This window comes from Aquarana catesbeiana, linkage group LG04, assembly GCF_042186555.1.
Source record: "Aquarana catesbeiana isolate 2022-GZ linkage group LG04, ASM4218655v1, whole genome shotgun sequence".
Taxonomy (NCBI): domain Eukaryota; kingdom Metazoa; phylum Chordata; class Amphibia; order Anura; family Ranidae; genus Aquarana; species Aquarana catesbeiana.
In genome coordinates, this window is record NC_133327.1 from 494,380,741 (window position 1) to 494,404,021 (window position 23,281).

Genomic DNA, 23,281 nt, shown 5'->3' on the forward strand with positions numbered 1-23,281 from the left:
GCTCTTCCCATTGACAGCGTGATCAGCCGTGATTGGACACGGCTGATCACGTGGTAAAGAGCCTCCGCTCTTGATGGCAAGAGCGACTAGGGCTGGGGAGAGTGGACATCCCTGACGCGTGCCCCTACCCACCGTAAACTGCACAGAGACCGACGTGCCTATCTTTATTGTCAGCTTGGGACTACTATAGAGCAAGGAGATTCAGGTGAGAAACACATTTCCAAACCCCATGTACCGTAAGACCATGGACATATAATGGCAGTCCACTGAATCGAAGGCCTTGGCCATATTGAGGGACACTATCACCCTAGCCTCAGGGTTGGTATGGTCAATTTGTAAGTGTGCAAATAGCCTACGAAGATTGGTGTCTGTAGATTTCTGGGCAATGAAGCCTGTTTGATCTATGTCTACCAGCGTGGTGATAACCTTCAATAATCTTGTGGCCAGTATTTTCGTTAGGATCTTGAGATCCTGATTAAGAAGTGTAACGAGCCCCTTTGCTCACTCATTTCCACTCTCCCGACACTCCTCTGTGGCTATAGAATCAGACTGCAGATCGCAACATCTGATGGTTCGGTCATCCAATGCTCCGGGAATTGAACTACAGCTATGTGCCGTTCAAATCCAGTTGTGATAGCTCAGAACAAACACCAGGCAGGCTGTATGTAAGTTCAACCAGGAATCTTTTATTGGAAAATACAGGCTCTTTTATACAATAAAAGAGGAGGTGCATACCTCCGGCTCATATTACTCTGAACATACACCTGTGACCAGAAACCTAATTAACATGGGCTAATTAACTAATCCCTTTAGACAGCCTAGATGACTCAGACATGACCTTTAGGCCAGACTGGCCGTCTTGTAGCTCAGAGAACCCAATCAACATTATCACAATAGCAGAGTTAATTAACACAAACAACAATTTGGATCTAATGACTCTTAGATCCCATACTAGAGACTTATTTACAATACACATTCTAGCAGGCAACAGACAGACAGGCAGCTGGAATTGACATCAGCATCTCCTAACAGTATGTGTCCCAGCATTTTGAATCAGCCACTATTTCTAATATGGCAAATCCAGGGTCCCCAGAGTCTGTGTGTCCTGGGGGACCAGGACCCTGAATCCACAGTAATACCACCTCAAGGGTCCCCAGGCACACAGCTCACAAAGAGCACCGTTCCCCCAAATGCCAGGGCCCATGATCGATTGGCAAGAGGCTAGCATTCAGTCCCCTCCAAAAGTCTCTCTCCTGGCTAGGTCTGTCACAAGAAGAGCTATTGGTCTATAAGAGGAACAGCTCAAGGGGTCCTTGCCTGGTTTGGGTAGCAGAATCACCTGAGCCTCCATGAGAGAATCCGGAAGAATTTTATTTTCTAAGCAGAAGTGAAATGGAGTCCTAAGTCTCAGGACAAGAGCTTCTAGATGTAGCCTATACTCCTCTATGCAGAACCCATCTGGACCTGGGGATTTGTGGGGAGGGAATGATCTAATGGCAGTTTCAATTTCTTTCTCTGTGATCTCCACCTCTAAGCTGTTTTTGTCTGTCTTAGAGAGCACTGAAATGTTTAGAGAGGAAAGTAGGGATTCCAAGTCCTGCTCATTATAAGCCGGGATAGGCGCATAAAATGCTTTATAATATTCTACAAAGGTGTCTAGAATGTCATTCGGGTCAGTGAGCAAGGTTCCCTGGGAGTTGGTAATGCAAGGGATATTAGTCTGAACTCTCTTCCGCAACTAGAATAGCCAGCAATTTTCCGTTTTTATCTCCTTGTTCAAAAAGTGATTCAGCCCTCCTCGTCCAAGAGATGTGTGTCAGCTCAGTGTAATGCAATGCCAAAAGACGGCATGCATCCAGCAGTTCAACGTAACGTCTGACTGGTTGCATGAGCCAGCTCACACACTCTCTCTCTCTCTATCCTGAAGTTCCCGTGACAAGACATTAAATTCTTTACATGCTCACTTGATAGCCGATATATACTGACCTCGCATACACACCTTAAAGGCATCCCAAACTATGGGCAAAGGAGCCGATGGTAGATTGTCCTCTCAGTAGCCATAAAAGACTGGTGCCACCTGGGAAGACACTGATTCCACCTCTAACCAACCTGGGTTCAACCATCATGCACCCCCTCTGATTTGTAAAGGTAGGCCATTATGCACCGACAGAGGTGTGTGATCTGACAAGCCCCCTGCAAGATAATTAGTTCCGCTCACCAACTGCATCATTGAAGCATTTGCAAAGGCTAGATCGATCCGTGAGGAGGACCTATGAGTTTTACATAAGTGTGAAAACTCTTATGCCCCGTACACACGGTCGGACTTTGTTCGGACATTCCGACAACAAAATCCTAGGATTTTTTCCGACGGATGTTGGCTCAAACTTGTTTTGCTTACACATGGTCGCACAAAGTTGTCGAAATTTCCGATCGACAACCACGCGGTCACGTACACCACGTACGACGAGACTAGAAAAGGCCGGTTCAGAACCAAGCGCGGCACCCTTTGGGCTCCTTTTGCTAATCTCGTGTTAGTAAAAGTTTGGTGAGAGACGATTCGCGCTTTTTCAGACTCGTGGCTTTCAGATCGTTTTCTGCTGTTCAGTTTGTGCTTGTGGGTTTGTATCTGCTCTTCAGTGCGTGCAGTCAGTTCGTATCAGAGTTTTCTGTGTGATCTTGCCTGCTCGTTGCTGTTTTTCAGGTCGCTCTTCACAGGCCTTGCTGTTCTTCAGTGCGTTCTGTTACTTCGTTCTGAGCAGCCGACCGTTTTCTAGCCATGTTTCGTATGCGTACTCCTCGTACAGTTCGTGCTGTGCGGGGACTTGGTGTTGGGGTCCTGACCTCGACACAAGTCCAGCCCATGAACAGGGTGGGGAGGAGTTCATGGACCAAGAATTGGTTGCTTCAGCGTCACCAGTTCTCTCATATGCTTTTGCTCCGTGAGATCCGTGAGAATAATCCTGATGATTTCAGGAACTTTCTCAGGATGACGGACCCCGTGTTTCACCGTTTGTTGGCTTTGCTGACCCCTTATATTAGCAGGCAGGATACCTGCATGAGGCAAGCCATCACTGCGGAGCAGAGGCTGGTCGCTACCCTGCGGTATTTGGCCACAGGGAGAAGCCTGCAGGACCTCAAATTCTCGACAGGCATCTCCCCCCAGGCTCTTCTTTGTGGACATTTACTGCTTGTGTTTGTTTGAGCTGACCCTGACAGAAATGTGTGGAGTGCAGAAAATATCGTGATTGTGTAACCTTATACAAAGCACTGTTGGCTGTTATTTACTAAATGCAAAGACACTTTTCACTACAAGTGCACTTGCAACTGCACTGAAACTGCACTTGTAGTGCAAAGTGGGTTTCCCCTTAGGAAATAACCCCCATTTTCTCATAAAACAACAATTACATCACCCCAAAAGTGTTGTAGCGTGAGACAATAATCCACACATTCTTGATGAACAATCTTTTTAATACCTGCACAATCACATGTGCATTTACCAAAGGTTTTTCTGACAAACCGACATGTTTGTTGTATAACAATTTTTGTGGTGTCATTATCCAAAATCAAAATGTGCATTTTATAGAAAACAGGCCTGTGTAAAACCAACAAGAAAGACACAAATCTTGATCTTACAAAGTTCACATTTGGTAGAACTGGAAGGCAATATCAGACATGAGTATTTAGGAACTGTTTGATATAGCGTTCAGATGGGGGGAAATCACCCCTGGAAAAGCCAAATTTGGAAGATGCACACAAATTTCCCAATGTCAACATGTGCTAGCTGCCATCACGGGGGATCAAGGGATGTGTTTTGGGGGAGAAAGCCCTTCCTCACCGCTACTTTATTATTGAGGAAGGGGTTGCACCCCCAAAACACGTCCATTGATCTCCCGTGATGGCAGATAGCACATGTTGACACACTGTGTGCATCTTCCAAATTTGGCTTTGGGAAAAAATCACAAAAACATTTCGCACATTGTAGCACACAAAAGAAGAAAGTGATTTGGAGGGGCTTTAAACTTGCCCCAAAACATCAATGATGTTTTTATATTTTGGAATAACATCATTGATGTTTTGCTTGATGTTTTCCAATTGTAAATTACACCCCATGATCTCCCCGATCAGGATCTGGGCACTTTCGGATGTGAAAGGATCTGGATCCACAACCTCACGATCACCTAAAAAGAGAGGAACCCCAAAATAAATTAGGTTTCAAAAAAATGCCGCAATCCATCTCTTATCGGAGCCTGTGGTTGCAGACACTCACCTGTTGTGGTAACTACTTCCACCACGTCTTCATCCTCCTGCTCATCTTGTGTTGGGGGGATTTCCCCTTCTTCCAGAGGGGGGGGGCTCTGGTCTCCTCGGATGAGGGGTGTCTTCTGAGTCTTTTCTCCCCTATGTAAAACAAAAATGGTATAATTAGCACACAGATATTTGATGGCAGAACTATAAAGATGAAACATTGCTTGGAAGTGGGGTACAATTATCTATTTTAGCAGAGTTCCAACATGTAGCTTTTTTAGTGTCCTTTGTCAAGCTGCAATACTTTACCTGTTTGGTAAAAGCTTCACAGATGTAGCCCCCCCTATAGTATACACTGGAGCACCTGTGTGGCCTCCTAACAAAAATGGTGTTCTTGTGTCCCACACTAGTGCTCCAGTGTCCAGATGTGAAAACAGCTGCTCAGTGTCCTCTCCTTACACAGAATCTAGTTTGCATTTCATTCTAGTAACAAAGCCATCTACACAACCCAATTCTTTGAAGACAAGTATAGGGCGTCAAAATGGTGGCCAAATGCATATGGCCTAAACAATGGTATTTTATCGTCCGAAATAACAATGTGTGATCCGAACGAATAATGTGCCCATGAACATGAAAGTTGCCATTTTAAACTGTACAACAGTTCCTAAAAGCACATGGAGCAGCACGAACGTAATAAACATAAAGAATAGGAACACAGCACAACTACTTACTTTTTTGCAGCACTCTCCGGATCTTTCTGTACTGCTCATGTTCTCGTAATTTCAGGTCCGACCACCGCTTCCTGAGCTGATCTTTCGATCGTCGTACCCCGAATTTCCGGTGCAGACTCCTGACCACTTTCGCCATGATCTTGGCCTTTCGGACATTGGGGTTGGGGTAAGGCCCATACTTTCCATCATAGTCGGCCTTCTTCAGGATGTCCAACATCTCCCCAAAGGACATATTTGAGTCCTTTAATCTCCTTCTGGATCGGGACGTTTCAGGCTCTGGCCTTTCCTCCTCCTCCTCCTCCTCGTTGCTACAATTAGCATGATCCTGCTGTCTATCCGCCATGTGCTCTTCCCCCACTGCGCCGAACGAAAAGGGGCGGGGAATAGACTAGAAAGAACGTCAGGGGCGGGCGGAGTTATACGCATACGCAGTGTGTATAAATCGTAACGCGCGCGTCTTACGTACGATCTGTGAGCGGAGGAAGGAGCATCGGAGACGCCGATCGTGCTAACGAAGGTAGGATCTAAACTTGGGCCTATACTGCTTCGAAATGGAAGCCTATATTGTAACAAGATTAGGGGAGTTTGGCCTGACATTAGGCTTTGTCTTGTGTTGTGTCTTACAGAGAAAATGGATGGGTTCAATGACCACAATTTCCTGCCCCTGTTCATAGACAAGTACAGGGAGCTGCCCTGTCTGTGGCAAGTGAGACACCCCCACTATAATCACAAACAGAAGAGGCAGGCAGCGCTGGAGAAACTGCTGGAGTTGGTGAAGCCGGTGGTCCCCACAGCAACCATCCCTTATTTGAAAGCTAAAATTGGTGGCCTGAGGAGCACTTATCTTAGGGAGCGCAAGAAGGTCACAGATTCCCAGAGGTCCGGAGCTGCAGCAGATGACATTTATGTCCCCAGGCTGTGGTACTATGAGAGACTGCGATTTCTGTCAGACCACACTGAAGTCAGGGAATCCCTCTCCACTCTTCCTTCCACGCTTCCTTCCACCCCAGCTGAGGCTTCCGATGTCCAACCTGGGCCTTCCAGCCAGGAAGAAGTGGAGGAGCCCAGCTGGAGTCAGGTATAGCATTCTTCTACAGATTTCTGGTCAATAAATAAATGATGTTTATTAGATGTTATTATTGATCACTAATTGCTGATTAAAAAAAGTGCTTTACATATCAATAGACAGTAGTGGGCACCCAAAATTGGGAAAAGAATGAAAACTGCTGGGCTCAGAAGGATAGTCTGTTATATTTGTTAACATTCAATTTGCAGCAGTCAGGAGGTGAAAATTGTGTGTGATTGATGAATAAAAAACTAAAACTATGTCCCTTTTTCATACACCGGAAGACCTCAGCCAGGAGGAGGTTGTGGAATGTGGCAGTCAGGAGGAGGCGGGGATTAGTGGCAGCCAGGAGGAGGCGGGGCTAAGTGTCAGCCAAGAGAAGCCAGTGACAATTCGCAGCCTGACTGAGTCTCAGGTCCCTCCCCTCCGCCTGCCATATAAACGAGCCAGGAAGGCCACTCCGAGTCCCGTGCAAGATTCAGCGTACAGGCTGATCCAGGAGGCTTCGGCGTCCCTCCGAGCCTTCCCCAGTCCTGAAGAGGCCTTTGCCTGCATGGCTGCCACAAAATTGCAGGGCATGCAGGAGGGTCAACGCAAGATCTCTGAGGACCTGATTTATAAAGTCCTTCGTAAGGGGGAGAGTGGGGAACTGACACACAAGACGGATGTCATTGAGATCGACGATCCTCCTCCTCCTCCTGCTGCCACAACTCCACCACCACAGCCAAAGGCTGGAAGGAAGCGTGGAAAGAAGACCTGAGAGTGATTGCCCTGGGTTCAGTCTGGTCTGACAGAAGCTGCAGTCTCTCGTATGACCACAGCCTGGGGACACAGATGTCATCTGCTGCTTTCCGGATCTCTGGGACTTCTGGACCAGACTGCCCTCCCTTATGATATGGACTCCTCAGGCCACCAATTTTGCTTTTAAATAGTTGATGTCTGCCCCGGGGGTCCAAGGCTTCGCCCACTTCTGCAGTTTCTCCAGCGTTGCCTCCCTCTTTGTTTAGTTGTGAGCCCTTAATAAAATTTTTTTGGGTAAATTCTACTCCCCTGTGTGTGTTTTCATCCAAAAAGGACAGTTTGTTGGTGACGATTCAGGTACATTTCTAAAAACATAAAATGTGAAATTAACAAGGGACAACAACACCAAACAATCTCCTACAGATTAAATAGAACAACATATTAGTGGTGTTGTGGGAACTTGTCACAAAAAACACACAAACATTTTCGGGAATACAAATCAAAATCACCAAAAAAAAATAAAAAAGAGAAACACAAAAAAAGAATCTACATTAAAGTCCAAAAAAAAAAAAATTTTTGATGTGAGAAATCAAAATATATTGAGGGAATCCCGATAAATAGTAACGAAATAAGTTTGTGAGAAGTGTGTGTGTGAATATGAGCAGCAAAACTACTTAATTCTTGTCACATTATAAAGAAGAAGAGAGTGCGCTGTATTAAACCATTTTGAACATTGCAGCGTGACGAAAGTGCTGTATCCATTCCGAACGCTACGTTTACCAGAACGAGCTGTCCCGTGTCGGAATTCCTTCTGAGCATGCGTGGCACTTTGTGCGTCGGAACAGGCCACACACGGTCGGAATTGACGCGATCGGATTTTGTTGTCGGAAAATTTTATCTCCTGCTGTCCAACTTTGTGTGTCGGAAAATCTGATGGAAAATGTCCGATGGCGCCCACACACGGTCGGAATTTCCGACAACACGCTCCGATCGGACATTGTCCATCGGAAAATCCGACCGTGTGTACGGGGCATAAGTGGTAGGATTCTTTCATTGCCACAACTCCGTCAAGGAAGCCATCTCCGCCCAAGCTGACAATTCTACAGACACAGCTCTCCTTGAATTAGAGGAGTCTAGGGTGGCACCCGCTATAATGAGAGGCAAATGCATGAGGGGAGCCAACTTGCTTAATAAGTCATACAGCACCTGTATCTGAAATGGGGGAGGCAAATAAACATTAACCAGCACCATTTTTTATATATATATATAAATTATATATATATATATATATATATATATATATATATATATATATATATATATATATATATATATATATATTTTACAATAATCACATAACGGCCCCCTGAATCTGTTATGACCTGATGAATTGTACAGGGGACAACTTTACTGATAAAAATAGCCACTCCCCTGACATACGTGGAATATGTAGCATGCATGGCAAATTGGATCCAGGAGCGATCTAAATGTGTCTCCTGTAAGAAGACTATATGGGGCTTAAGTGGCTTCAAATAACATATACCTATATCTAACATATACAAATAACATAACATTACTAGAGATTCACGCGACCAATGACCCCTTAGGGCCTCAGGTAATTTACAGCCCACATGCGGCCAAGGGTATAGTACGAAACATTGCACAGACCAACTCACAATTATTCCCAGTCCCGTGTAACTCCCTGCTGCTGTGTAAAACATTGGAACAAATACACGCAGAGTAGTTCCGAAACTTGTCAAAAAAGTTTGCAAAAAAAGTGTGACCGAAAAAATAGGTCTAAAACATTATAGAGAAATAAAAACGCACAAAATAAGGTTCTTCTAGTGATCGAAGGTCCAAAAAAAGAAATATATGTTCCTGTTTAGTCTCCATTCCATGTCCCATAGAGGAATAATGGCAAATCCTCCCCCCACATGTTTTCAGGAGTGCTGGTTTCTCCATACTCCAATAATAAAATATCTTTAGCAGGAAGATTATATTGCAGGGGCCCTCTAGGGAGTTCTGGTCCCGCTAGCAACACAGTCGAGGATTCTAAAGGTGGGGAGTTAAAGTGCACTGTTAGCCCCCAATAGGAACACCATCACCAACCCCGCACAAAACAGGATCCCCCAGTTCTCCAAGACAAGCAAGACCCCAGCCTCTGGCTCACAGGCTATCGATCCACTTACTGGCCTCAGGCGTATCAAAGAATCGGACCGTGCCCCTGTGGGGGATCCGTAGCTGGCTGGGATAAAGCATGCTATACTTGATGTTTTTGTCCCGAAGTCGAAGTCTCACCTCGTTGAAGGATCTGCAGCGTTTTTGGACATCTGCCAAAAAATCCGGGAATAGCATCAACTTGGTGTTTTTATATGGCAATTCAGGATGCATTAGTGCCTCCGCCAAAATCATATCCCTATCCTGGAGATTCAAGAGCCAGACCAGTAGTGGTCTAGGAGGTGCACCCTCTGGGCGTTTTCCAGTAGGCACCCTGTGCGACCTTTCAACAACATACATAGGTGGCATATCAGGCAGGTCCAGCAGTTGCTTGAACAAGTTTTCAGTAAATATAAGAGGACGCGAGCCCTCCGCTCCCTCCGGCAGGCCTACTAAGCGAATGTTATTACGCCTCTGACTATTTTCTGCATCATCCACTTTATTTACAAGGGAACTCACCAGTGATTGCAGCTCCACAATTTGTGAGGTGTGTGAGCCCTGCTGATCCTCCCCAGTGCCAATCCGGTCCTCGGCTTCTCTAATCCTCCCTCTCATTTTGTCCAGATCATGGCAAATCAGGGTGCATTCAGATGCCAAATGATCTATGCAGACCATCATCATTGCTTTAAAGCCCTCTATGGCTGCCAGGATCGGCTTAGTTATTGTGTCTGGAGCTGCTTCCAGTAATGTAGGATAGAGAGCAGTCTCCTGTGCAGCAGAGGCGGATGCCATGGCCGAAGGTGACACTGACATTCCCGGGCTCTGCGTCTTCCCCTGCCCGCTCCATGAGCAGAGGCTAAGATGTCGCCTGGTGAACTTGCGCCCCGCCCCTTCCCCGAACGCTGGGATTTCAGGTCCTTGGAGCCTTTTCCTCTGCCTTTTGCAGACATAATCGCTGCTGCGGGGGGGGGGTCCTGGATCATGGAGAAGTTCCGCAATCAGGGTTACCTTACCTACGTTGTCCCAGAAGGTGGCATTCTTGGTGGCTATTACCTCGGCCCGCAGGGTTTCGGAGTTGGCAGCATTATTCTGTCGTCCCTATTTAGTACTCTATAGGGATAAAGTGGTTCTTCATCCCTGTCTGTCATTTCTGCCCAAGGTTGTCTCTGACTTCCATTTGAATGAGGACATTGTGTTGCCATCCTTGTGTCCCAAGCCGGCCCATCCTAAGGAATTTGCTTTGCATACCTTGGATGTGGTCCGTGCGATTCGGGTGTATTTGGCAGCTACGGAGTCCTTTCGGAGGTCAGACTCTCTTTTTGTGGTTACACAAGGACCAAGGAAAGGGCTGGCCGCTTTTTCGGCTACCATCTCTAGATGGATCCGACAGACTGTGACTCAGGCCTATTCTATTTAAGGTCAGGTTCCTCCTTTCCCTCTCACGGCACATTCTACTCGGGCTCTTAGTACTTCTTGGGCCTTCCGTCGTCAAGCGTCAATATCACAGGTTTGCAAGGCGGCCACCTGGTCGTCAGTGCATACCTTCACTAAATTCTATAAAGTAGATATTTTGGCATCTATGGATGCTTCTTTTGGCCGCAAGGTTTTGCAGACTGCTGTTTAAGAGGGGGGTTCCCTCTTAAGGGGTGTTTTTTTACTTCAACTTTTTATTTTTCAGATGGGGCTCCTGTGTCTTGGTAAGGGCTCTTGTGGTTACCCTTGGGTTATTTTCCCCACCCCTCATTTTTCTTTGGCACTGCTTTTTGGATGTCCCAATGGTCAAGATTAAGGAGGCGCTGCGTCTGTCGATGAACGAAGGACGGACACCACACCCACCCCTCTATGGCCACCCCTCTATGGAGTTTTTGATACTTCTATGACTGCTTGCTACTAAACTGAATACCTAGAGCAGGGAGGGGGTTATATACTGACTGAGGACAGCCCATGTGGCGTAGCCAAGTTTTATGTTCTGCCTAGTCCTACTCCTGCAGAGGCGATATAACCCAATGGTCAAGATTAAGGAGGCGCTGTGTCCGTCGAACTCTGAGAAATGGATTTTACTGTGCGTGCAAAAATCCCATTTTCCCCCACTGTATATATATTATACTGTACTGTGCAAAAGTTTTAGGCAGGTGTGAAGAAGTGCTGTAAAGTAAAAATGCTTTCAAAAATATATATTTTAATTGTTTATTTTTTATCAATTTACAAAATGCATAGTGTGCAAACAGAAGAAAAATCAATATTTGGTGTGACTACCCTTTGGCTTCAAATCAACATCAATTCTGACACTTGCACTCTTTGTACAAAGTCAGTGATTTCGTAGGATAAGAGTCAGGTGTATGATAAAGCAATTATACCAAGCAGGTGCTAATGATCGTCAGTTTCATATGTAGGTTGACACATTATTAGTCATTTGCTGAAAACAAGGTAACCAAAAAAAAAGGATAAACATCACTTAGGCATTAAGCAAGTAAATACAGAGCCGACTCCAAGTTCAAGGGGTGGGGTTCCTGAAGCCAAAAGAAAGGCAAATTACAAAAGGGGATTGACCCGGGTACATAAAACCAAAAGGGTCAAAAAGGGGCTCCAAAAGGAAAACTCACCGCAGCATATGTATTAGTCAAAAATGTATTAATCACTATAAGATACAAAAATGTTCAAAAAGACATTTGAACCTAAACCACATTAAAAAGCATACATGACAATGTTGTCAAGAGCAGCAATAAAAAACAACCCAGGTTCACATACATACCAATCATACCAAGGGATTAATTATTTGCGCAGTGATTGTGGGGCAAAACAGCATTCCAATATAGGCCACCAATAACAGATGAATTATAATTAAGAGCAATAGAAAAGTATTAAAGTCTTTCAATATTGCAGCAGCGCTTCGTGCCCAGATCACCGTGACACACTTTCATATACAGTTCTGTGAGTGAATGTTATGGTGAAGATCCTAAAGTGATTGCTGCTGTATTCTGTGAGAGGAGGTTTTTCTTCCACCAAACGTTTACACCACGTGTGGGGACTCCCTTATGAAATTGCACTCACCAGAAATCCAGAAAACATCATCTTTGATTGTAAATAGCAGGTCTGCACCAATCTCTAAACGACCACCAGATGTCAGTATTACCCTTGGTAGCTGGAAGTTCCTGTGCTGGTCCGGAGATTGGTGCAGACCTGCTATTTACAATCAAAGCTGATGTTTGCTGGATTTCTGGTGAGTGCAATTTCATAAGGGAGTCCCCGCACGTGGTGTAAATGTTTGGTGGAAGAAAAACCTCCTCTCACAGAATACAGCAGCAATCACTTTAGGATCTTCACCATAATATTCACTCATAGAACTGTATATGAAAGTGTGTCACGGTGATCTGGGCACGAAGCGCTGCTGCAATATTGAAAGACTTTATTTATTTAATACTTTTCTATTGCTCTTAATTATAATTTACTATCATTTAAGTAGCTGCTTTTCATTTATGCTTCTTATGTACCGTGGGTGATGGAGTACTAGGCGCGGAGTGATGTTTGGATAAGGCGGGCATTTACAATATCTATAACATCCTTTTTTCTATTGATAACATGCATTTTGCTCACTGGGTCATGTGAGCTTCATCAGGACACACTGGGAGTCCATTCACGGGTTTAAATAGGGAAACAAAGCTCCTCCCCACTGAAATTCTTCCCGCTGCTCACCACAACATTAAAGTGCCCACATCATGTTAAATTAAATGAATTAAAACAGAATTAGATGTGTGTATGTGTGTGTATATATAAATTCTGGGTATAATATTGAAAGGATCTATCAAAAGAGAAACATTCTCTATATCAAACTAAAACATTCATCCAAATATCCAAAATTTATTGTACCCACAGCAGAAAAGACAATCAGAATATAAACCACAAGGAAAAAACCCTTTTCCAAAAAGGAATTTTAGATTCTAAAATTTCAAAGAGGAGAGAGAGAGGAGACATAACAGGACACAAAGAAATTCAGTCAATATGTGAGACATTCCCAGTTAAACAGTACCCAAATTCAGGGCCGATCCTAGGGTCACAGACGCCTGGGTGCAGAAATATTTCTGGCGCCCCCACATGGGCGTGGTCATCTTACCAACTCCTCCCCTTTACAAATGTTTCTATGGCAACGACTCAAACACAGTCTTCGTTACCTTGGCATCCTACCATGATCTCTTAACAATTAAGAAAATACAGGAAGAGAGTACAGTAATGAGACCTGGAGGGGAGTCTCTCTGATGCACACACAGAGGGCTGTCTGTTAGAAAGAACCCCCAGACATAATACGGTCAAAGACTGCAGACCTGATACAAGAGACGGTCAGTGACTGCAGACATGATACAAGAGACAGTCGGAGACTGCAGACATTATACAAGAGCTGGTCAGAGACTTCAGACATTATACAAGAGATGGTCAGAGACTGCAGATATAATACAGGAGATAGTCAGAAACTGCAGTTCCTATGGACGTTAGTAGATAATGGCCAATCGGCCCTCTCACCTGACCCAGCGATACAGCAATGGTTCCTCTGATCAGGAGTCGGCTCACTCTGAATTGCCCATGGCGACTCCGCTGGGTAGCCCCCAGATCTGTATTCCTGCAATGACTCCATTCCTTTCTCCGCCAGGGATGGCGCTAGGCTGTGTGGCTTTCCCTCTGGTGGCGCAGGGCAGCGGGGTTCTCTCTCTGATGGTGTTCTCTCAGCACTGCCCTCTCACTCTGGAGTCCTGGGTGTACTTTTCTGGGTGTAGACCCCCCTGCATTAGTACAGACCCCCACCAGGACAAATCCCCCTCCATTAGTACAGATCCCCCCAGGACAAACCCCCCTCCATTAATACAGACCCCCCAGGACAAAGCCCCCCCTCACTAGTACAAACCCCCTTCCATTTGTACAGACCCCCCCAGGACAAAGCCCCCCCTCCATTAGTACAGACCCCCCCAGGACAAACCGCCCCCCTCTCCATTTGGACAGACCCCCCTCTATTAGTAGAGACCCCCCCCCTCCTCCATTAGGGTACATAAAAACACCTGGGCGGCAGCTAGTGAGGAGCGGACAGTGTGCAATGTTGAGTCCCTTAGAAATCATAGTTTGTAAGCAAAAAATTCACTTTTTCCTTCCGCAGGAGGACTGTATCAAAGTCTCCCCTGTGGTTCACTAGGTCACGTGAGCTTCATCAGGACACTGTGGGAGTCCACTCACGGGTTTAAATTGGGAAACAAATCTCCTCCCCTTTGAAATCCTTCCCGCTGCTCACCACAACATTAACACAGCAAGCTCAACCACCATTCAGAAGCAGTACCTTTCATGGAAATCCTGGGCAGGTTGGTTGAGATTTGTTAATGGGACGCTGTTCCCGGATATATACCCAGTAACTGAACTCCTATCGAGGTGTTAACATATCTCCCCTGCTGTGATTATCTGCCTGCTGTTTCACTCTCTGCCCGCTACTTTTGCTGCATGCATGCTTTCCACTGATCTGTGGCTGCATATACTCACTGGTTCAGTTCAATCAGCGCCTTCATCTTTGTAATTGCTCATGTTATCAGCCCTGTGTCAGCATCTCATTGATTGACTTACACATGGAATTTTTCATCTCAGTGGCTTGTTACATTTGCCTTTGTGGCTTCTGTCACATTCATCTGTGGCATATATTGAAATGCTGTTTTTCCCCACAATCAATGCACAAATTATTGATCCATTGGTATGTATGTGTGTGAACTCGGGTTGTTTTTTATTGCTACTCTTGACAACGTTGTCATGTATGCTTTTTAATGGGTTTAGGTTCAAATGTCTTTTTAAACATTTTTGTATCTTATATTGATTTAATAAATTTTTGACTAATACATATGCTGTGGTGAGTTTTCCTTTTGGAGCCCCTTTTTACTCTGGTTCTATGTACCCAGGTCAATCCCCTTTTGTAAATTATCTGAAAATAAACCGCTGTGTAGGAGGCTTAAAACTAGGTGAGGAATAGCCAAACTCTGCTACTAAGGTGATGTTGTGGAAGACTGTTTCATGCCAAAGGTCATACACCATGGCAAGAGTACAGCAACAAGACACAAGATAGTTATACTGCATCCGTAAGGTCTCTCCCAGGCAAGGATTTTAAAGCAGACTGGGGTTTCAAGATGTGCTGTTCAATCTCTTTTGAAGAAGCATTAACTTTTAACAATTAATTGGCCTCGTTGAGGACTGTAGACGCAGTTGTCAGCCAAGGAAACCGTACAGCAGATGCAAGACATATCATACTTCCCTTTGACATCAGAAGATGTCCAGCATTGCCATCAGCACAGAACTGGCAGAAACCACTGTCTTCATGGAAGAATTATGGCCAAAAGGCCTCCAACATGGAAACAAGGCTAAATGACTCAAGTATGCAAAAAAACATGTGAACTGCGGTGCAGAAAAATGGTAGAGAGCAGGTACTCTTGACTGATGAGTCAAAATATGACATTTTGACTGTAGCAGGAGGCAGTTTATGCGCCAAAGGGCTGTAGCGTGATACAATAAGGAGTGTCTGCAGGCAACAGTGAAGCATGGTGGAGGTTCCTTGCAAGTTTGGGGCTGCTTTTTTGCAAATGGAGTTGGAGATTTAGTACGTATCAATGGTATCCTCAATGCTGAGAAATACAGGCAGATACTTATCCATCATGCCATACCATCAGGTAGGTGTGTGATTGGCTTCAAATGTATTCTGCAGCGGGACAGCAATCACAAAGATACATCCAATGTCATTTAACCGGTTCAATACCGGGCAATTTCACCCCCTTCCTTCCCAGGCCAATTTTTAGTTTTCAGCGCTGTCGCACTTTAAACGTCAATTGCGCGGTCGTGCGACGTTGTACCCAAAAGAAATTGACGTCCTTTTTTCACCACAAATAGAGCTTTTTTTTGGTGGTATTTGATCGCCTCTGCGGTTTTTATTTTTTGCGCTATAAACAAAAGAAGAGCGACAATTTTGAAAAAAACACAATATTTTTTACTTTTTGCTATAATAAATATCCCAATTTTTTTTTTTAAAAACACATTTTTTCCTCAGTTTTGGCCGATACATATTCTTCTACATATTTTTGGTAAAAAAAATCGCAATAACCGTATATTGATTGGTTTGCGCAAAAGTTATAGCGTCTACAAAATACGGGATAGATTTATGGCATTTTTTAAAAAAAAATTTTTTTTTATTTTTTTTAGCGGCGATCGCGATTTTTTTTGGTGACTGCGACATTATGGCGGACACATCGGACACACTTGACACATTTTTGGGACCAATCACATTTATACAGCGATCAATGCTATAAAATTGCATTGATTACTGTGTAAATGTGACAGGCAGTGAAGGGGTTAACCACTAGGGGGCGGGGAGGGGTTAATATGTTTCCTAGGGAATGATTCTAACTGAAGGGGGAGGGGATGCACTAGGGGAGGAGACCGATCAGTGTTCCTCCGTTCTGGGAACACAGATCGCTCTCCTCAGAGCTGACAGGCTGTGGATCTGTGTGTTTACACACACAGATCCACATGCCGGCCCGGTTAACGGGCAATCGCGGGTGCCCGGCGGACATCGCGGCCGCCGGGCACACGCACCGGGTCCCGAGGAACGCGGCGGGCGCGCGCGCACGCTCCCGGCGGCGGGCGCGCGCGCACGCTCCCGGCGGCGCGCCCCCTAGACGGCCGGGAATCCCAGGACGTCATATGACGTCCACCCAGGATGGGAGATCCCATCTGTGGACGTCATATGACTATGAGCGGGTAGGGAAGTGGTTAAGAACTGTCTTTCGTGTAAAAAGCAAGGAGTCCTTGAAGTGATGGTTAGGCCCCCGCAGAGCACTGATCTCAACATCATCAAGTCTGTCTGAGAGTACATAAAGAAACGGAAGGATTTAAGGCAGCCTACATCCACAGAAAATCTGTGGTTAGTTCTCCAAAATGTTTGGATCAGCCTACTTGCCAAGTTCCTTCAAAAACTGTGTGCAAGTATAGCTAGAAGAATTAATGCTGTTTTGAAAGAAAAAGGTGGTCAAGCCAAATATTGATTTGATTTGGATTTATCTCCTGTTGATTTACTTTCAATTTTGTTAATTGATAAAATAGACTATTAACACTTGTATTTCTAAAGCATTCCTAATTTACAGCATTTTTTCACACCTGCCTAAAATGTTTGCGCAGTAGTATGTACACACACATATAGTACATTTTTGTGTGTTCATATATGGGTGTTTTGATTGTTGTGTTTTTTTGTTTTTTTATCCTCCACTAGTTTTACTTTAACTGGACTGTATAATCTCATGATGGGTTCATGCTGTTTTTTTTTTTGTATCTGGTTGGTTTTGCAGGAAAACGACACTTATGAAAATGAAGTAGATATCTTTGCTTTGGGATTAATACTGATTGAACTGTTCTGGAAGTTCAGCACTTACCACGCTAAGCAAAAAGCAAGTTTTATTTATTTATTTATTTTGCTATATTTATCTTCATTCAAAAAGGTCTAATGCAGCATGCTACCTTTATTGTAAGCTGAGAAAAGCTATACCCGCTGATGCACAGTAGCAAACACTCCACGTAATCGGTCTCAAACAAGATGTCAGGATCAAAAGAAACAATAGAAATACATAGTGCTCACTCTTTAAAATTTAAAACACTTTTTTTTTAAATTGTTGTACTCGCATGTACAGTATTCAAATGTAATCAAGCTCATCTATTACTGCCTCTTCTCTCCTCAGCTTCAGCTGGGAATCCGTTAGTGTCTCTCACGCTGACAGATAGTTGCTGCCAGAGCATATGCATGTTTCCTCAGTCATGATGTCATCAGGGGCAATGTCATGATCTCCGTGCCCGATGACATTGTGATTGATGAAACATAAAGAGCAGAGCTAGAAGACTATGCAGGTGGAAAGACTTTCTACATATTGCCAGAAGGAGGATTGTAGCATTGTGTGCAAGCTCTGACAGCGGTTATCTGTCATCTGTCAGTGTGGGAGATGCTGTAAAGGCTGCCTAGCTAAAGTTGATAAGAGTCCAAAGAGTCCACTCTGAAACAGTTCCTCGGTGCAAAATGTGTTTAAAGTGATTGTAAAGTCTAGATTATTAACATGGTATACTTACCTGCTACTTGCAATGGTTTTGCACAGAGCAGCCCTGAACCTCTTTTTGGGATCCTCCACCATCGCTCCAGGCTCCTCCTCTTTTTGGGATCCTCCACCATCACGCCAGTGGCTCCTCTGCTGCTGCCTGAGTCCCTGTAGGGAGAGAAGACTGCAGCCGGACACAGTGTACTGGAAATAGTGGGGGATTTTTTAGCTTAATGCAGAGAATGCATTAAGGTAAAAAAAAAAAATGCCTTTAGAACCACTTTTAACTATTTCCAGTTAATCCTCTGTGCTTTCCACCAATTTCATGAATTGTTCAGTAGAGTGCACACCCTAAGTGATAAACACTCACCAAATGGTATTGACCACTTCTCTCTAAGTTGGTCAAAATTTAGTTTTTAACTGGAGCCACTCTCACTTTACTCCTTTTTCCTCCTCCAAAGTGCTGGCTTTCCTTTCATAGGTAACGCAGGAATACGAAACATCTAAAAAAAAAAAAAAAACCTCTCAACACTGTACAGATACAGCAAGGAGCACACTGGCTTTTGGTTGTTTCAATCCATGAGAATTTGTACGATATAAAATGCGTCAGTATTTTACATTCTTTCAATTTAAAATGCACATTTCTGTTGTGTAATCACACATATATGAATTTTAATATTGTGTTTAGTGACACAGGATGCAAAGCTTTTTTTTTTTTTCCACCAATATATTATTTACAGCATGATATATAGGGAGTTGTCAGGAATGTTGAATGTACAGAGTGCAGGGATGGGGTATACAGTATCTCACAAAAGTGAGTAGACCCCTCACATTTTTGTAAAATATTTTATTATATCTTTTCATGTGTGACAGCACAAAAAAAAAAGACACTTTGCTACAATGTAAAGTAGTGCGTGTACAGCTTGTATAACAGTGTAAATTTGCTGTCCCCCCAAAATAACTCAACACACAGCCATTAATGTTTAAACCGCTGGCAACAAACGTGAGTACGTACTTAAGTGACAATGTCCAAATTGGGCCCAACGTGTCAATATTTTGTGTGGCAGCCATTATTTTGCAGCACTGCCTTAACCCTCTTGGGCATGGATTTCAGCAGAGCTTTACAGGTTGCCACTGGAGTCCTCTTCTACTCCTCCATGACAACATCACGGAGCTGGTGGATGTTAGAGACCTTGCGCTCCTCCACTTTCCGTTTGCAAATGCCCCACAGATGCTCAATAGGGTTTAGGTCTGGAGACATGCTTGGCCTGTCCATCACCTTTAGCTTCTTTAGCAAGGCAGTGGTCGTCTTGGAGGTGTGTTTGGGGTCGTTATGTTGGAATACTGCCCTGCTTTAGTATGTTACAGTACATGTTGGCATTCATGGTTCCCTCAATGAACTGTAGCTCCCCAGTGCCGGCAGTACTCATGCAGCCCCAGACCATGACACTCCACCACCATGCTTGACTGTAGGCAAGACACACTTATCTTTGTACTCCTCACCTGGTTGCCGCCACACACGCTTGACACCATCTGAACCAAATACGTTTATCTTGGTCTCGACAGACCACAGGACATGGTCCCAACAATCCATGTCCTTATTCTGCTTGTCTTCAGCAAACTGTTTGCGGGCTTTCTTGTGCATCATCTTTTAGAAAAGGCTTCTTTCTGGGACGACCGCTATGCAGACCAATTTGATGCAGTGTGTGGTGTATGGTCTGAGCACTGACAGGCTGCCCCCCCACCCCTTTAACCTTAGCAGCACTCATACGTCCATTTCCTAAAGACAACCTCTGGATATGACGCTGAGCACGTGCACGCAACTTTTGGATAGATCTTTTCTGAGTGGAACCTGTCCTGTATGGTCTTATCCGTGCTGCAGCTCAGTTTCAGGGTCTTGGCAATCTTATAGTCTAGGCCATCTTTATGTAGAGTAACAATTCTTTTTTCAGAACTTCAGAGAGTTCTTTGCCATGAGGTGCCATGTTGAACTTCCAGTGACCAGTATGAGAGAGTGAGAGTGATAACACCAAATTTAACACACCTGCTCCCCATTTACACCTGAGACCTTGTAACACTAACGAGTTACATGACATCGGGGAGGGAAAATGGCTAATTGGGCCCAATTTGGACATTTTCACTTATGGGTGTACTCACTTTTGTTGGCTGCGGTTTAGACCTTAATGGCTGTGCTATTTTGAGGGAACAGCAAATTGAAAATATATAATAAATATTTACAAAAATGGGGGGGGGGGGGGGGTGTACTCACTTTTGTGAGATACTGTACGTAAGGTGCGCAGTGCAGATGTTAGGAGCATGTACCCCTATGGGGTTAGGGGTGGGTAATCTACATCATGGGTGCTCAACCTGTGGCTCTCCAGCTGTTGCGGAACTAATGGTCATGCTTGTAACTCTGCCAAGCAGAGTATGCTCCAGCAGGACCATCCTTGTTGCCTCCTCATATGGGGACAGTACAGTGCACGCATCCTTTATCAGCAACGATTGGCGTGGGGAAAAAGAAAAGCAGAGGGGGCCCTGAGCCTGTCCTTGTGCCATGCTCACACAGATACTCATTGACGGCCCTCTGCTGCATGTGCAGCCACTGCAGCAATGCCAAAGTTGAGTTCCACCTTGTGGGCATGTCCCAAATCAGGCAGGTTATGGGCAGGTGGAATTTCCACTGAATTTCGGCCAACCGAACACTGGCTGTGTATGACCGCCTGAAATGGCTACAGACTCTTCTGGCCTGCTTTAGAAGATCTTGCAAACCTGAGTACCTGTTTAACTACTTGCGCACCAAGCCTCTTTTTGAGATCTGCTGTTAAAATCATTTTTTTTTCCTAGAAAATGACTACCTATTGAATAAATTGGCGGTCGTTGCAATACTTTGTCACACTGTATTTGCGCAGTCGTCCTGCAAACGCAATTTGTGGGAAAAAATACACTTTTTGGAATTAAAAAATAAAACCGTAAAGTTGGGCCAATTTTTTTTATATTGTGAAAGATAATGTTACGCCAAGTAAATCGATACATAAAATGTCATGCTTCAAAATTGTTTTTAAAAATCCCTATAGGCAAAGTTTAAAAATTCTACTGGTTACCAGTTTTGAGTTACAGAGGGGGTCTTTTGCTAGAATTATTGCTCTCGCTCTAATGATTGTGGTGACACCTCACATGTGTGGTTTAACCACTTGACCACCGGGCACTTAAACCCCCTTCCTAACCAGACCAATTTTCAGCTTTCGGTGCTCTCACATTTGGAATGACAATTACTCAGTCATGCAACACTGTACCCATATGAAATTTTTGTCCTTTTTTTTCATACAAATAGAGCTTTCTTTTGGTGGTATTTAAGCACCGGGTTTTTTTTTTTCTATCTTTTGCGCTATAAATCAAAAAAGACTGAAAATTCTGTAAAAAAAAAATCTTTGTTTCTGTTAAAATTTATTGCACAGTATTGGCAGAGTAGGTATTGCACAGTATTGGCAGAGTAGGTATTGCACAGTATTGGCAGAGTATTGCACAGTATTGGCAGAGTATTGCACATTATTGCAGAGTATTGCACAGTATGGGCACAGAGCAGCTCTGTGGGAACTACAGATCCAGCCCACAGCGCTGCTAAAAAGATCTCTCCCCCTCCCCCCCTCTCCCCTCACACTGTACAGATTGGTACAGAGAGGGGAGGGAGGAACCGGCATCATGACATGATGCCGGTTTGTTTACAAGTGATCGCTCTGTCATTTGATGGAGCGATCACGTGATAAACGGCTGCTCCAAGCGGCCATTTACCACGATCCGTGATGCGCCAGGTCTTCTGGACCTGGCAGTCATGGATATTTGTGGGAGCGTGCAAGAGCAACATTCTGGGAGGACGTCCCAGGAGGGGCGGTGTGGCTCTTGTCCTCTGGACAGACCAGCTGAAGCACTGCATGGCATCTTTTAGCATGACTCGTTGAAAGGCTCCTTGAACACCTAGGGGGTACTGGTGGCTCATAAGACAGTCCAGCAGAGGAGGGCATGGCGGAGGAGGAGGAAAGGGTGGAGCTAACAGATCTTGTATCATCATCACCACCAGCTGTATGGAGAGGTGGCGGCAAAACAAGCTTCAGGTCTGAGCCCTGTCCTTCATCCTTCCTAGCTGTAAGCAGAGTTACCCAGTGCTGTGAACAAAATATATTGTCCCTGACCATCCTTGCTGGACCATGAGTCAGCAGTAAGGTGGACCTTGCGGCTGACTGCCTTGCCTAATGATGCCAGAACATTGCCTTCCACCTGATGGTACAGAGCTAGAATGGCCTTACGTGCAAAGAAATAGCGACTGGAAACCTGCCATTGTGGTACAGCACATTCTGCAGACTCACAGAAGGGAGCAGAATCCACCAGATGCTGGCAGACATGTTCCATGGACCTGTGAGACCCTTCTCTATATCATCATCCCTGTCAGTGGAGGCTGCTGAGAAGTCATGATATATAGCGGGGGTAGAAAAGTGAGGAGAAGAATTGTGTCCCTTGTGTGAGGCTTTCAGGTGCTTTTGCCAAGGGGCTGAGTGGCAGGAGGTTAATTGCCTTGTCAAGCATGTGGTACCCAAATGGCTGGTGTTTTTGCCACGCTTGATCTGCTTGCGGCAGAGATTGCAATAGTGCAATCGACTGCACGTGGACTAAAAAAGACCCACACAGCTTAGCTGTGGGAAGTGGGCCGGGAGATAATAGCTCCACAATCTGATGCAATAGGGTGGCTGCTATCTACTCTTCCATGATGCCTGATTCTGGAGGACATCCTGCCTCGTTTGCGTTGTTTCTCCCCTCACTTTCCTCCTCTATCTGGCACCCAGGTTGCGTCAGTGACCTCATAATCAGCATCACCTCCATCCTCATCACTGGAGCCAATATGGCAATATGCTGTGGCTGGGGGGACAGGACTGCCAATTTGTTGCTTACCAGTGTTCTCCCCTCCCTGTAGGTTCATGTTACTCCCTTCCTCTCTATGGACACAGACACTGCTGGCCCCCTCATAGTGGCATAGGAACGTCTGCTTCTCCTTGTTGGCCTCCCAGACATGATGGGGGGGCTTATTACCCAAATTTTATAGATACTGGGAAATGTGTAATTGGATGCACTTTATTCAATGAAAAGTGGTGTTTGGCGCACTTTAAATTAAGGACTGATGCTGACAGAAATGTAAACAAATAATAAAAAAGGGGGAACACCAGCGTCTCAGTCAGAAAAAATGCAGCTGAAAAAAAAAAGAGTGC

General features: G+C 44.8%; 1 protein-coding gene across 4 annotated transcripts in view; it reads left to right on the forward strand.

Moving 5' to 3' along the window:
* LOC141140472 (interferon-induced, double-stranded RNA-activated protein kinase-like) overlaps positions 1-23,281 on the forward strand; it is a 391,078-nt gene that overhangs the window by 355,080 nt on the left and 12,717 nt on the right. For 2 of the 4 annotated variants that reach the window (XM_073627695.1, XM_073627697.1), the window contains exon 16: positions 17,292-17,390. The exons of the other annotated variants lie outside the window; for them this stretch is intronic. In XM_073627695.1, the coding sequence (XP_073483796.1) occupies positions 17,292-17,390 (99 nt within the window). The remainder of the gene's footprint in view (positions 1-17,291; positions 17,391-23,281) is intronic. 4 annotated transcript variants of the gene reach the window in all.